Source organism: Phodopus roborovskii, unplaced genomic scaffold (genome assembly GCF_943737965.1).
Source record: "Phodopus roborovskii unplaced genomic scaffold, PHOROB, whole genome shotgun sequence".
Lineage (NCBI taxonomy): Eukaryota > Metazoa > Chordata > Mammalia > Rodentia > Cricetidae > Phodopus > Phodopus roborovskii.
Window position 1 is genome coordinate 596,321 of NW_026126547.1, and position 13,719 is coordinate 610,039.

Consider the following 13,719-nt stretch of genomic DNA (forward strand, 5'->3'; position numbering starts at 1 on the left):
CATGCCTTCTTAACCAGCCCTTGCCAGGCAGGAGGCCTGGAGGCAAGATATGGTACCTCCATGCTTCCCTCCCCAAAGAACCAGAGCTGACAGCCCAAGTTCTTCTCTGATGACCTTGAGGACTTCTCCCACACACTCCATGGGGCAAAGGTAGGTCCTTGGCTAGAGGAGCACCCACCCAGCCCTTCACGGGATGAGGGACGGTAGGGAAAGCAGGAACAGCAGCAACTCTCAGGCACAACTAGCAGGAAAGGAGGCAGCCCCCAGCCCTTCCCAAGACACCTGACACCACAACAGCCAGGTTAGCATGTGGGGGCCCATGCATGAGAGGAAGGATGGAAGGATGCAGACCCCAAGGTGCGGGGTGAGTGCGATACCTACAGACTAACACGGTCAGCATGGGCACATTCACGCCCTGAGGGTCCCCAAAGCCAGGAGCGCAACAGACGCATGTGGAGCTTGGGCGGGGGGGTGGCCCCACAAATGCCAGATTTTTACAGCTTTTTTCCTTTCTTTAGTTTTTTTTCCCCCATTTCATCCGATGCCAATTTTTTTTCTTTTTCTTTTTCTTTTTTTTTTTTTTTTTTTTTTTTTTTTCTTTTTTTTTTTTTTTTTTTTTTTTTTTTTTTTTTTTGCATGTGGTTGTCGTTGTCATCATCTTATTTTTAAAAACAAATCACATCTGGTCTTGTTTTTCTGCAGACACAGGCACCAGGGGAGGGGACGAGGCAGACACAAACATGCGACAGGCAGGCCGTGCGCCCGAGGGCGGCTGGGCTCCAAACACCAACTCTGTCCGGTGAAACCAGGCGCAGCTCTGAAACAGGGGGGCAGGTCACTTTCCTCAGGACATCGTCCCCACCCTAAGGACCCAAGCCTTTGCTACTTGGAAAAGGTCCTGGCAGGAAGCCATCAAGTTAGTGTCCTTTCAGAAAGGGGCCTGCCAATAGAGGCTGTTGCTACCTTCACCCGCTTCCTAGGCATCCCCTACCATGCCTGCTAATACTTGAGTAGAGTTCGGGCCCCACCCTGATCCCTGACTCCATCCCTGACCAAGCTCCATCAGCTCAGCTGTCAGGGTACCCCACACACTCTCTGGCCACACCCCAGGAACTCACCTCACTGCAGTGGGGCCACTGGTGCGCCCGAGCAGTGGAAATGTACGTTCTGCCACTTGCCATCACGGCGGTGCCACACGCGGGTCTCTTCAGACTGGCTGGTACGGGGCCGGCCCTGGCCATCAATGTACTGTGTGAGGCGGATGTAGGCGATACAGGCTGCATCCTCACCAATGACGTGCACGTGCGGGTTCAGGATGGTGGTGTGGATCGGCTTGCTGTTCTTGGCCAGCACTGTGGACAAGCAAGTATTCTGAACTGGCAGCCCCAGCTACTGGCTGAGGGGTTAAGGGACCATCCTGATGGTGTCTCCCTGACACGGCCACCCCAACTTCCTCACTCACGGTTCTCGAAGTAGAATCTGTGGAAATCCATCCCTTCGACTAGGTTGCCCAGAGCTTCAGGCTCAAATGAGGTCAGGCCTGGGTCACAGATTTTCCTGGGGGGCAAACCCAAGTGAGGAGGGGCCCCATCCTCCATCCTCGCCCTCCACAACCCCCCACCCCAACCCCCCCGGAGACTCACGCATAGGCCTCAAAGTCGCCGTTGTTGACTGCCTCAATGAGCTGCTCTGTGGTCTTGATGATCTCCTGCTTCCGGGCTGCAGGGAAAAAAGAGGGATGACCACTGGGCACTAGCCTGGCATACCCTTGGATACCCCCACTTCTAGCAGAGCCCAGGTAAGGGGCCTTGGAGGATCCACCTTGCTGCTCCCACCCTTGCTCAGGTCTGCCCTCTTCAGACAGGACTTATAGGCTTTGGCACCTGTATCCAAATTGTCTCAATCACACTGGGCCCCCCTGTGCCACCAATGGCTTCCTCGTTTCCACATGCAGTAGCTTCTTATCAAATACAGTATTTTTAAGAAACAAATACCCTATCCATATTAGAAAATGCCTAAAAAATTCACAAAGGGGGAATAAGCCTGCCCATAACCCACCCCATTGCCACGCCCCAGCACCCTCTAGCCACAACTGCTGGACTCCCATTCAGCCTCTCCCCTCGTCTGTTCTTCTGCCTCATCTTCTAACAATGCCTTGTTCACTTAATGACTCCTTCCTCCAACAACTCTAAGTATGGTCATAGGCTTCAGGGTTCCCTGATGAGTGGGGGTGGGAGTGGGGGTAGCTTTTGAGCAAAGGCTGAAGGACAGGATGGCCTGGGACTCTTCAGAAGGATCAAGTTGTCTCTCATTACTCTATTCAGTTTCCCAGCCTCTAGCCTGTTTGTAGCCCTGGGCCATGTGCTGTCCTAGCAAAACCCACCCTTAGTGTTTGCAACCCTCGGTTTCATCGCTTCTCCAGGTGAATCTTATTTTAACCATGAAGAATTTAAAACATGAAAGCACAGAGAAGAACCCTGTGGCAGGGCTTCCAGTACCAGTGGGTTTCTAGGTGCCTAACTCATCAGGTGCCCTAAAGGCGGACAGAATCCACAACAAAAGAAGCCCACGTATGCCGTGTACGTACCAGCAAAAGGGCACCTGCATCCCCTTGTGACTATATGAGCTGTGATTACTCTGACGTCCTAGACACTGACAGCAGAAGTTGCCGGATGGTGCCTTGGGGACTTGGGGACACTTATGTAAGAACATATGGAATGTATATAGAACCCACAGCACAATGTATATGTGTGCATTCAGGTCACGAGTGTGAATATTTGCATTGCATGAGAAAGCACACATGAGTGTCAATATGACTATTGTGTAGACGTATGCATGTATGCATGCATACGCATTTGTTCGTGAAATGTGTGGTAAGTGTCCTTGTGCTGTCGGTATGCATCTGTGTGAGCATGTGCAGGTATATGCATGTGGACCCAGGGGATTCCCCCATCTTGGAAAAATGTCCTGTGCTAATCCAGCTCCCCTTCTGCTGTCTTGTTCTAGTTTCTTCCCTATTCTTGAGTCTAAATCATATCAGCATTTGAACTCAGGGTAAGGTCATCACCATTTGCCCACCCCCTCTAACAACAAGGTCACCCTGGAATGCTGACTCTAGGCAGTGGGCTATGAGTTCCTTTTCTTCCTATTTCCATTCCTAACCACACACCCATGTACCCCATTCTGCAAGAGTACCGAGGCTCTGTCCAAAACACGAAGCGGCTCTTCTTGTTCTTACCTTGTAGGTCCCAGGGCAGCATCTGATACCTCAGTCCCTAAAGCAGCACCTGCTCTTCCCAGTGGTCAAGGTCCTCAGCACCTCACGCCCCCTCACTTTTCACCTTCTGGAGATGTCTCAGGCTTCTGGCCTGGCTTCTACATTTGCAGCCAGTTTCTTCCCCCAAACCAGGCTTCCACTCTGCACCCCACATGTCCCAAGTACCCCCTGGGGCTTGTTAAACCCTTTTAATAGATTCAGCTGCCCCGTTCCTCTACAGGAGTCCCTCAGCACACGGCAAAAATGGCTAGAACTAAGTAACACACCACTTGGTTTCAAGCATGCTTTAATCCTACCTTCCACTGTGGTAAGTGGATTAACTTTCTGTTTAATGAAGTTAGGCTGTGGGAGTCAATGCTAAATTAACTAGGAGATCAATGATCACAACACCAGGCAGAATGTGCTGGGAACGGCTTTCTTGTCAGAGCCACTAGCCCACTTGAGAGTTAGGGAAGCCAAGGCTGCCTATGACTCCTCCCGACCTGCAGAATGGCTGCTGCCCAGACACCAGTAGAAACCAAACATGAGAGAGGGACCAAGAAGCCCTGCATACAGGGATAACCCAGGCGGAGAGCTGAGACCAGGGACAAGCGGCTGCCATACCCCGCAAGTCCAGGGAAGAACCAGAGAGAGAGCAGGCAGGGTTTGGCTGGGGCCCAGTGTGGGAGACTCACTCTGTCCACAGCTCTTCTGTGAGAAGCCAAGCATCTGGGTTGGACCAGTGAAGATTTATGTCCCTGTCACTGGCCCAAGGAACCCACCCTCACAGCTGGCAGGCAGGGCAGCTGAGTGGAGATCAGCTGGGATCAGCCTGAATCCTGTGTAATCCCTGGTTAGGTAGTGAGGCAGGCCTGGGGTACAGGGAGCAAGGGGTGGGGAGGGTTTGAGCCAGAAGAGGATTGATGGGAACCTGTAACCCAGGAGGTAGATTGTGACCCTCCCAGGAAAGGGGGCCCAACACCACTGAACTCACCCATATTTCCCTGCATTTTCCTGCACATCTCTTTTTTCTTCTGCCCAGCCCCTCACAGGATGACCAGATGCCACCATCCAGTCATTCTCACAGCCCCCTCATGAAGGAGCCCTTTTCTTAGGCAAGCTCAGCGTAGACCTCACAAGGGCAGATCAGTGTCATAGCCTCAGAAATGACCAGGTCACTTGGTGGCTCCCCAGAGATCTGGCCTTAGAGCAGCCCCTGGTCATTGCACAGACCCTCCAATGGCAGATCATGTTCCAGGGTGATCCCAAACAAAAAGAGCGTGGCCCTTGAGATCAAATGAGAGAGCACCCAAGTGCTGGCCAGGAGCTGTCTTGCATCCACCAGTGGAGAGCATCCCCTCCATGCTTTGGGAGTACCAGCTGCTATCCATCCCCAACCCTGTCCCCCTCACCCCATCACCAGAAACAACCCGGCTGCCTGTGTGCCTCACAACTCACCTCTGATTCTCTCAGCTGGCCATGTAACACTCTAGGGGGTTCGCACCCTCCAGAGGCTGTCCCTTATCCCTCTGAACCTGCAAACCGTGAATGCCCACCCTTGTGGGGCCACTGTGACTGCCTCTCTGCTCTGGCCACCTGCAACATCCCCTCACTCTGGCCTAACAGGCAGAGGCGATGGGGTAGGATGCCCCAAGCCCACCTCTCACAGCTACTCACCCAGCCACTGCCCTGCCATGCCGAGGCCCTGGCCCAGCAGCCTCTTCTCTGAAAACATCTCAGCGCCACCCCCAGCCCCGTGTCTCCCCGGAGGCGGGGGCAGCGGTGGCTGCAGCCCTGGATGTCATCCATCCCTGTAAGTGATACTGGCAGACAGTCGACAGACAAGCCGAAGAGACACCTGCCTACGCTTTCTCTCCCTAACTCGTCCTTAGCCCTGCTTGCACCCCATCCCCCTGCAACGTCCAGCCTGGCATGCCAGAATTCCCAGGAGTTTCTTTTCCTGTCATCTTGCCCAGGACGGTCTACTCTCGCCCAGGCAGCCCTTTCTCAGGGTCCCTCTGGCACTGGTGGGCACCTACTCACCGCCTATCAGAAAGTGGTGGCTGCATGGTAGCAAAGACTCCAGGTCAGTGAAGTGTTTTGGGAGCTTTCCCACCCATGAGCTCACACGCAAACACACACGCTTTATGTCCATAATCTGTATTTACTGAGACCCGCTGCTTTTTTTTTTTCACGTACTTTGACACGGTTTCCTGAGACCTGACAGATGCTGTGCCCCCCATTTCTCCACCAGCTGGGTTATTCCCAGAGTCAGGCTGGCTGGCCATGTACCACAATGGGGGCTTGCCCCTCCATGGAGCTGTCAGGGCCACTTAAAGTGCTACTTACATGGGGTGGGCAAGGGGCCAGGGAGACTCGGAGATGGGCAGGGTGGGAGACCCTCAGCTTCTGGGGTCCCTGAGCCCCGCCTCACTGAGTTGAGGATGTCAGAGATCCTGGGGGCTGGGGCAGAACAGACACACATGAACACAGGCAGGAGGGACATGCAGGAAAGAACCCTACAGAGAGCCAAGCCAGATAGTAGGGGAGGCCAGAGGGACACAGGGGTCAGGGAGGGCAGAGCGGGGTGTGGGGGACATAAATGTTGTGGAAGGAGACATGGGGAATGCAGATGCATTTGTCCATTCTAGTGTGCTTATCTGGGAGCTGCTGAGGGCAGAGGATACCCTCCAAGGACAGGCACCCTGGCCCCCAAGAAACCAGAGGCTGTCGCTGCAAGTGACTGACCTTTGAGAAGTACTTGACAGGTGGGTAGAGGACTGGATGGAGGGGAGGAGGGATGTTCAGAAGGAGGCACTGTTTGGGTCCCTGTGGGTAACCCAGGCCAGTGGAAAGCCAGGCTTCTCTTTTGAATGTCTCCTTACCTACAAGGCCCTGGTTGAGGCTCCCATTCTGACACCTTCCTTGACCTCCCCTGCCTTGGTTAGTGAATGATATTCAGGGACAGGGTACATTAAGAATCAGGGGCTGCTCTGGAGGCATGCTCTGCGGCCCTGTGACTAGGGCAGAGTAGGGCGTGAATGGCTAGAAAATTCTTGGCAGAGATGGCCTGAGGGACCCCAGCTAATTGTTAATCAGGGGTAGGCCTAGGATGAGGTGAGGTGAGCAGCGTGCAGGGAAGGAGTAGGGGAAGGAGATGAGTCAGAGGCTCTGGGCCCGGAAGGAGAAGCCAGGTAGCTGCCCAGGTGTGTTATCGCATGTGCCTTGAATAAGGCCAGTCAGACTGGATACCCATCAGGCATCCTGGCCCGGGAGAGCTTGGCCGTGCATTGCAGGTGCAGGAAGCTGAGCGCTGGCCATTCTCAGTGAGCCCTGGGTAGCAGAGGCAGCAAGCCTGGGGACTACTACTTACACGGGGTGGACAGGGGGCCTAGGAGACCCGGAGACAAGCAGGGTGGGGGCCCCACTGATAGGGGGCCCTCGGCTTCTGGGGTTCCACAGCCCCTTCTCACTGAGTTCAGGATGTCAGAAATCCTGGGGGCTGGGGTGGAACAGACACACATGAACACAGGCAGGCAGACATCTGAGGGGACGACAGAATTGACAGGACACAGGCAAGAAGGATCCCTGTTCTCACCAGACTGGGATCTGGGACTTGGCTTCCTATTCGGTGCCAGTCTCAGAAGCAAGAAGCCTCCAGAGATGGGGTAGGGGGAGTTTGGGTGGGCCCTGGAGGCCTAGAAGTCAAGGCCACATCCTTCAGGGACCATCTGGTGGCATGAGCAGGAAAGTTTGCTATGATAGCATCTCCATAGACCATTAGAGGTCTCTGGTTGGACAGAGGCAGCCACGGGGAGCCCCAATCTGGGGGCTGTGTGAGGGTAGAGCTGGAACCAGGAATCCAGGCCTGTCCAGTCCTTAGCTCTTGAGTTGCCAGGCCTTCAAAGTCATCCCCACAGCAGCGGGGCCCAGGCTACTTACACGGGGCTGGAAGGGGACTAATGGGAACTGGAGATGGGCAGGGCAGGGGGCCCTCGGCTTCTGGGGCTCCTGAGCCCCTCCTCACCAAGCTCAGGACATCAGGGACCCTGGGGGCTGAGGCAGAACAGAAGCAGGCAGTGGATGGTAGACACTCAGGACAGAAGGTAGCAGAAAGGGCCAAGAGGCACATGGAAGCTGAAAAGGTTACACTGTAGAATCCCAGGCCGCTGTGCTGCTGGGGACCCAGGGCACAGAGGTAAGGAGGTCACTCTTGGGGACACCCACAGGTGTGGGCCCCTGCCAGGCCCTGCAAAGATTAGGCTCGGATTTTAGAGTGGTCCTCACTGAGCAGGGTGGCCTTGGGAACTGTCCTGGCTGCATCCCAGCTCTGGTACATGGCTGAGGTAAGAGTGGCCCTGCCCTTCATTCCTGAGACTTCCTCTAACCTTGGCTTCTGCTTTAACTCCCAGCCTCAGCTGCTGTTGGCCTGCTGCTCCTGTCCCCTTGCAAGCTTGAGACCCAGCCACCTCCCTCACAGCTCAGTGTCCCACTGGCCAGCTCAAGGACAGAGCCTTTGACACAGAAGTATTGGTAGCATCCCTGCTGCTGACCCTGGGGCCTGCTTCAGCAATGGGTGCTCCTAGGTTCAAGGACCAATGTCCTGTGCTAATGTCCATTCTGGAGTGTGGAGGACACTCAGGGACAGCATCGTAGCTGAGTCGGAGCAAATGGGTAAACTCTGACCACCCTAAGGGCAGGCCAGGACTCCATGGACAGCCTGGAGTTGTCAGGCCTCTTTCCAGGAGGGCAGAGAAAGTATGAGAGGCTGGGAGGCAACTCACTGATAGCTGGTGTTCTAGGGACATCTGTGAGAACAAACATCACTGGCAGGGCTCAGGGTGTGGCACAGAAGCCCACCTCAAGAGGGAGCGCCTGAGCCATCAAATGAGACAACACTTCAGCCACCTGGCCACTCATGGGCAAGATGGACAGAGCCAAAGTTTAGGAAATTTAAGAGAAGAATAGTATCTTGATCCAATATTACCCACACACTTCATACCCTGTGAGAACCGGGTTCCCGGCTCCTAGAATGGAGAACTGTGGCTTCCTCTCATGTGCACTATGCCTGAGCTACCCTTGCCATGATGTCCCACACATGCTTTGACTCACACCAGGTAAGCCCTGACTCACACCTGTCTCAGGCCAGGCAGGCCCCTGAACCATTGTACTGTGTCCTGCACAGCAGGACCAAAGATGCTGTAGAAGGCCCCACCCCCTGCCAACACCATAGCCCAGCATGAGCAGGTGAGGCCTCCGTGAAGGTACCTTTGGCATCTTCATCCTCTATGGTTGTGTTGGTGCTGTCAGAAGACTCCTGAGGAAACAGAGAAACAGCAGTCAAGATGTGGTCAAGGACAGGCAGGACGCCTCCAATGGTGGAGTCAGCCGGGGAAAGACCCTCCCAGTGGCTGGGAAGAAAGTTCTAGTTGTGTGTGTTCGCAGGAGGGCCCTCACCCCAGGGCTCATTCTGTCGCCTGCAGGCCACCACATTTCCAACAGCACTTTCCCCAAGAGACTCTGAACACGCAGCTGACTCTGAGAGCAAACCTTTTGGCATCCAAAGATGGAAAAACATGGGGCTTGACTGACTTTTAGTGATAGAAGGCCTCGAACCCTGGGCAGTGGGCAGATGTGGTTAGCAGCTTTTAAGTGAGGGATACCTTCCCCCAGAAGAGATGAGTCTCCTAATGCCACTGCCCTTCTAGGCCCGGAACTTCAGCAAGGCCCAGCTTCTGCCACCTTCAAGTGACGGCTGATGTCTGAGCACCTCCATGCCCCCAGGAAGCCAAAGAGACCTCTCACGGGTCTTTGCTACAGACACTGACTGAACATGGCTCTGGGATAAAACTGAGGGCCTTCGAATTTAAGGTCAGGCCTTACCTGGCCCGAAGGTTGACTAGCAGTCCCTCAGAGGGAAGTATGACCTCCCCTGATGTGAGGGCCCAAAGGGTAGCGGTCACTCAGGTGGGAATAGCGCTGCCCTTGGTTCTTGGCATGGAGAAGGACCAGGTGCAGACCCTGCTCTAAGCAAGTGGGTTACCCACTGTGTCACCTTGTCAGATCATTGGGGAGCCTAAGCCTGGGTATGTCTGACCTGCCAGCCCGGTACAGTTGCTGTATGCGAATGTTTCCAACACCTGCCCATCTCCCCCACCTCACAGAAAGCCAGCCCCTCCCGGCCCCAGGTGATGATGCCAGTGTGATGGAGCAGATGGTGGAGCAGAGAGGAGCAGGAAGCACTGGGGCCACACTGGGGGTGAAGGTGGGGAGCAGACCCCAAGGCCTGCAGCAGGTGGCGCTCTCGAGGCTGTGTGAGCTCTCGTCAGCGGAGCCATTGTGTCCTGCCATGGCCCCGGCAGGTAGGCTTGTGGGCTCTGCCCTACCTTTGGGGTCAGGTCACTACACATCTGCTCTCTATCATAGGCACAAATGCCCCTCCCAGATCACCGTCCACACCCTCCTCCTGGGCCCACACCTCCTGCCCAAGGAAAGGGTGAGGAGTGAGGTGGTGGCAGTACCTTAATCCCGTCCACTGGGTTATGGATAACGGTGGTTTGAGGCTCCTATAGAGGGCAGCAGACAGAGGAAGGAAAGAGAGAGGGAGTGAGAAAGAAGAAAGCAGAGGATGGGGGCCAGAGGAGCGGGCAGCAACCAGGGTCTGCCCAGAGAGAGCGTAGAGCAGAGGGACAGGGATGGAGGAGGCAGGCAGTCAGCAAGATGGTCCAGTAGGGATGGAGGCAGCAGGCGGTCAGCAATGGCCCTGGGTGGGTGTAGAGTAGGCTCAACATGATGAAATCAGCAGATCTGCCAGGCCAGAGGCCAGAAGAGATGGAGCTCACAGGGCCTGAGAGAAACTAGATGTGTGTGGGCTCTGGGAGTTCTCCCCACCTCCTGCCCCAGCGTGGGAGTGGGCACAGGGTTAGAAATGTGGGGGTGGGGTGGTACATGGGATGGACGGGGTCCAAGGTGGGGCTGGCTGTGAGGCCGGTGTGAGCCACCCCAGGCACCAGGTGAGCTGACGCCTGGCACCCTCCTGCCATAGCCTCACTGCTCTGAGCAACTCCCCGACTCCTGCCAGGATGGATCTCTTTTGTTTCCCCCTGATTTGGCAAAACCCGATTTCCTACAGGGAACATCTGCCTGGGACCTGTGGGGGTTACCAACCATACCACTGCAGACTCCAGCCCCCATGACCCACAACTCAGAAGGCTGGTGTCTGAGAACACAGCTGCACATCCCCGGAATGTGACATTCACCTCAACAAGTCACCCAGGGCAAGGGGGACAGAGGACAGAGTTGGTCCAGTGCCTTCTCAAGGGACAAGAAGGAATACGGTAGAGGTATCGTGAACACCCTTGGCCTTTCTTCTCTGTAATCCACAGACCAATATGGTATATGGCTTTAATGAAAATAGTCCCAGATGGACAAGCCCACTGTTCCTTCAACCACACAGCTCCCATCACAGCACCATGGTCCTGCTGCTCCTTATTAGACTCAGGATGCAATACTCCAGGGTACAACCCCTGAAGATCCCAGTCTGAGCCCCCCCCCACCCCCCGTCCCAGCTAGATTAGCCAGATGTACAAGGCGAGGAAGAGGACAGGGATCCACAGCAGGCCACTGGCCTTCCCCCTCAGTGGCATCCTGATGGCCTTGCACAAGAGTTCCTTGAGGCAGGGTGGTCCAGAAGTCACCATAGCTGGGAAGCTCTATCTCTCTCCTGCATCTACGTATCTCAAGGTCCCAGGGAAGGGCTCACCAAGCAGTCTTGCCTGATCTGGAGCCCTCTGAGCATTGCGTCTCCTCCTGGGATTTAAACCCCAATCCCATGCTATTCTGTTCTGTCTCCATGTGGGACTGATTTGGTCAGAGACAGACAGTCTCACCAGACCCTGCCTTGCAAGGCCTCTTTGTCAGTGAGATGAGGCGGGGCGGGGGTCAGTACCAGGGCAGCAGGAGGGAGGGATCCTTTGGGGCTGGTGATGGCCGAGCTGTTTTTGGTGCTGTTTGTCTGTGGCTGTGGAGAGAGGGGAGAAGAGTCACTAGGGAAAAAAAAGGGGGCCATCCCTGCCCCAGTATCCGTGCGGCCACGGCCAAGCCTCTCAAGCGAAAACCCTGGGGTCAGCAGCAGAGCTGCAGGCTCTGGCACCCTCCCCTGTAACCCACAAAGGGCTCAGCTGGTGCCTCACCTTGACTCCATCTGCTTTCTTGTTGAGTAAACTCTTGGCTGCTGCATTGGGAAGGAAGGAGGGATCGTGAGTTCCTAGGGCCTAGGGTCACTGTAGCCCCTGCCCCTCCCCGATCCTTCCCCTTCCTTCAGGAGTGAAGCTCAGGACCTAAGGTCCAGCAGCCTGAGGCCAGAGGCAGGTGTGGCCTTGACATCTGGCCTGGCCCTAGCAGCAGCAGAACCTCCACAGGTGCTGAGCCCGGCTGCCCCCACCCTGCCCCCCAGCATCTTCAGTGATTCTGGAGCTCCTTGCAAGGCACTCAGGAGCCTCCTCGTCCTCTCAGGCCATCCTGAGAGGCTGGCAGGATGACCTGCCCCCACTCCCCAGGACGGCGCCAGGTCAGGATTGGTAGGCATCAGGGTGCAAAGGGAAAGTCATGCTCAACCTGGCCCTGCCCTCTGCAGTCCTGTGTTCCCACTAGGATGGTGACCCAAAGCAGCTGTCACACCGAAGGGCTTCTCCCAAGTCCCACCCTTCCGTCTTCTGATGGGCAACAAACCTCTGCACCAGGGCTACACCGCTTGGCCTCCCTGTCCTCCCCTTGCATGACCCCAGCAGCTCTTGCCACGAGACCACTTGGTGGCTTTGACCACGGTGGCCAACACCAGCCTCTTTGCCCACAAGCCCTGGCAGACACCTGGGCTCAGCAGATGGAACCCTTGGTTCCGACACTCCCCTCAAGCTCAGGCTGGTCCTACCTTTGCCCCACCCTTCACTCCCGGCACTTACAGCCTCTAGAGCAGCACTTAGAGTTTTAATCGCAGAATTAAAACAACCAAAATTGAGAGCGAGAGAGGAAGTCAGCTTACCTTACAGAAAGGGAAAGATGAGGAGAGGAGGGAGTGAGGAAGGGAGAGAGGAAGAGAGAGAAAACAAGATTTGTGTTGGTTCAGAAAGGCCCCGCACGGGGCAGCAAAGCCAGCCTGTCCTGGCCCAGTGCTCCCCAAGAAGAGTCAAGTGGCCGTGTGGCAACACAGCAGGTTAGCATGGCACAGCATGGTGGGGTACACGGCTCCTTGTCCCCAGGGCCCTTTCCCATCCCCTGCAGCCAGACACTAGCTGACCATACCCGAGCTCAGGCTTCCCTGCCTACTAGGGGACGCTGTGCTGCCTCCAGCAGACCTGGTAGGGACATGGGGGCAGCATGTTTAGTCTTAGGGCCGGAACACAGTCGAATACAGTCTTCTGTCTCTGCAGCAAAGTCACTGTCGTGATCAGAAATGCAAACTTCTAGGCCACACCTTTCTGAGTAAGAATTCTGAGTAAGGGTTCTGTATCCATCTAGAGCTCTGAGGGTGACTCTTTCCAGAGACCAGAACGAGGCTCCACTGCTGACCACCTCCATCAGCAGCCAAATGACGCAACTTGAGCCCATCCAGGCTTTCTCTATGCTGGGGCATGGGGACACGGCTACCTGAAGCCGCATACTATCTTGGAACCCAGAGGGCACTGGTTTCCCAAGCTTTCCCTGCTCAGAGGTTTTGGTACTTGTCTCAAAAGTTCTGTTACAAGCAGGGCTCTTGGAAATGACCCTGCCCCTTACAGATCATCTTCAGGCCTGGGACCCTCTCAACTCTCCTCCATCCCAAGGTAGCTCCAAGGAGGGTTCCTAGAGCTGACTTCCCATGTCTCTACAGAGTGGAATGTGAAGTACCGCTGACACTGTGGCTAGACTCTCCCAGAGTTAGACACTGGCCAGTTTGCCCTGGCATAGCCCTCCTGTTTGTCTGCAGGTGCTGCCCCTTCTCCTCTCCATCCTCCCACATGGCTCATCCTTAGAGACATTGGCACTGCACCAGCAACACGGGCTCTCTTCTACTGCTATGTCTGTGGTCTGATATCTGCTCCCCACTGGAGAGCAGGGTCCTCCCTGGAGCCCAAGGAAGTAAAACAGTCCTGTCTTGAGGATACTTGTTATGGCTTTCTGGGCAGCAAGGGAAGAGGAACATTTCTAAGGTGTGAAAATTTCAACAGGCAGTTTGCAGAAGATTGACCCTACCCACCAGCAGACCACACAGCCAACGCAGCATATCTCCTGGCGGACTCTGAGCTGAAAGCAGTAACAGTCAGCATTGGTCTGAGATTCCGTTGTGGTGTCGCGGTACCCCTCAGACATCCTTGGAGGGTTAGGCACTCAGAGACTCCAGAACTGTCTTGATCTTAGAGGGGTTCCATTTAAGTCCCCAAGTCTATCAAAATCACAGTTCCAAGCTATGCTACTGGATATTAAGT

The 13,719-nt window shown here is 55.3% G+C and overlaps 1 protein-coding gene across 14 annotated transcripts in view; it reads right to left on the reverse strand.

Moving 5' to 3' along the window:
• Nucleotides 1–354: 354 nt before the first annotated feature.
• Camk2b (calcium/calmodulin dependent protein kinase II beta) overlaps nucleotides 355–13,719 on the reverse strand; it is an 89,010-nt gene continuing 75,645 nt past the window's right edge. For 2 of the 14 annotated variants that reach the window (XM_051200533.1, XM_051200529.1), the window contains 11 exons: nucleotides 11,449–11,486; nucleotides 11,205–11,276; nucleotides 9,778–9,822; nucleotides 8,525–8,573; nucleotides 7,199–7,312; nucleotides 6,630–6,758; nucleotides 5,606–5,719; nucleotides 1,644–1,719; nucleotides 1,463–1,557; nucleotides 1,119–1,352; nucleotides 355–817 (listed from right to left, as the gene is read on the reverse strand). In XM_051200533.1, coding sequence (XP_051056490.1) covers nucleotides 1,120–1,352; nucleotides 1,463–1,557; nucleotides 1,644–1,719; nucleotides 5,606–5,719; nucleotides 6,630–6,758; nucleotides 7,199–7,312; nucleotides 8,525–8,573; nucleotides 9,778–9,822; nucleotides 11,205–11,276; nucleotides 11,449–11,486 — 965 coding nt within the window. In that variant the 3' untranslated portion in view covers nucleotides 355–817; nucleotide 1,119. Of the gene's footprint in view, nucleotides 818–1,118; nucleotides 1,353–1,462; nucleotides 1,558–1,643; nucleotides 1,720–5,605; nucleotides 5,720–6,629; nucleotides 6,759–7,198; nucleotides 7,313–8,524; nucleotides 8,574–9,777; nucleotides 9,823–11,204; nucleotides 11,277–11,448; nucleotides 11,490–13,719 lie in introns of all 14 variants that reach the window. The other 12 variants (XM_051200532.1, XM_051200528.1, XM_051200535.1 and 9 more) reach the window with 6 other exon arrangements.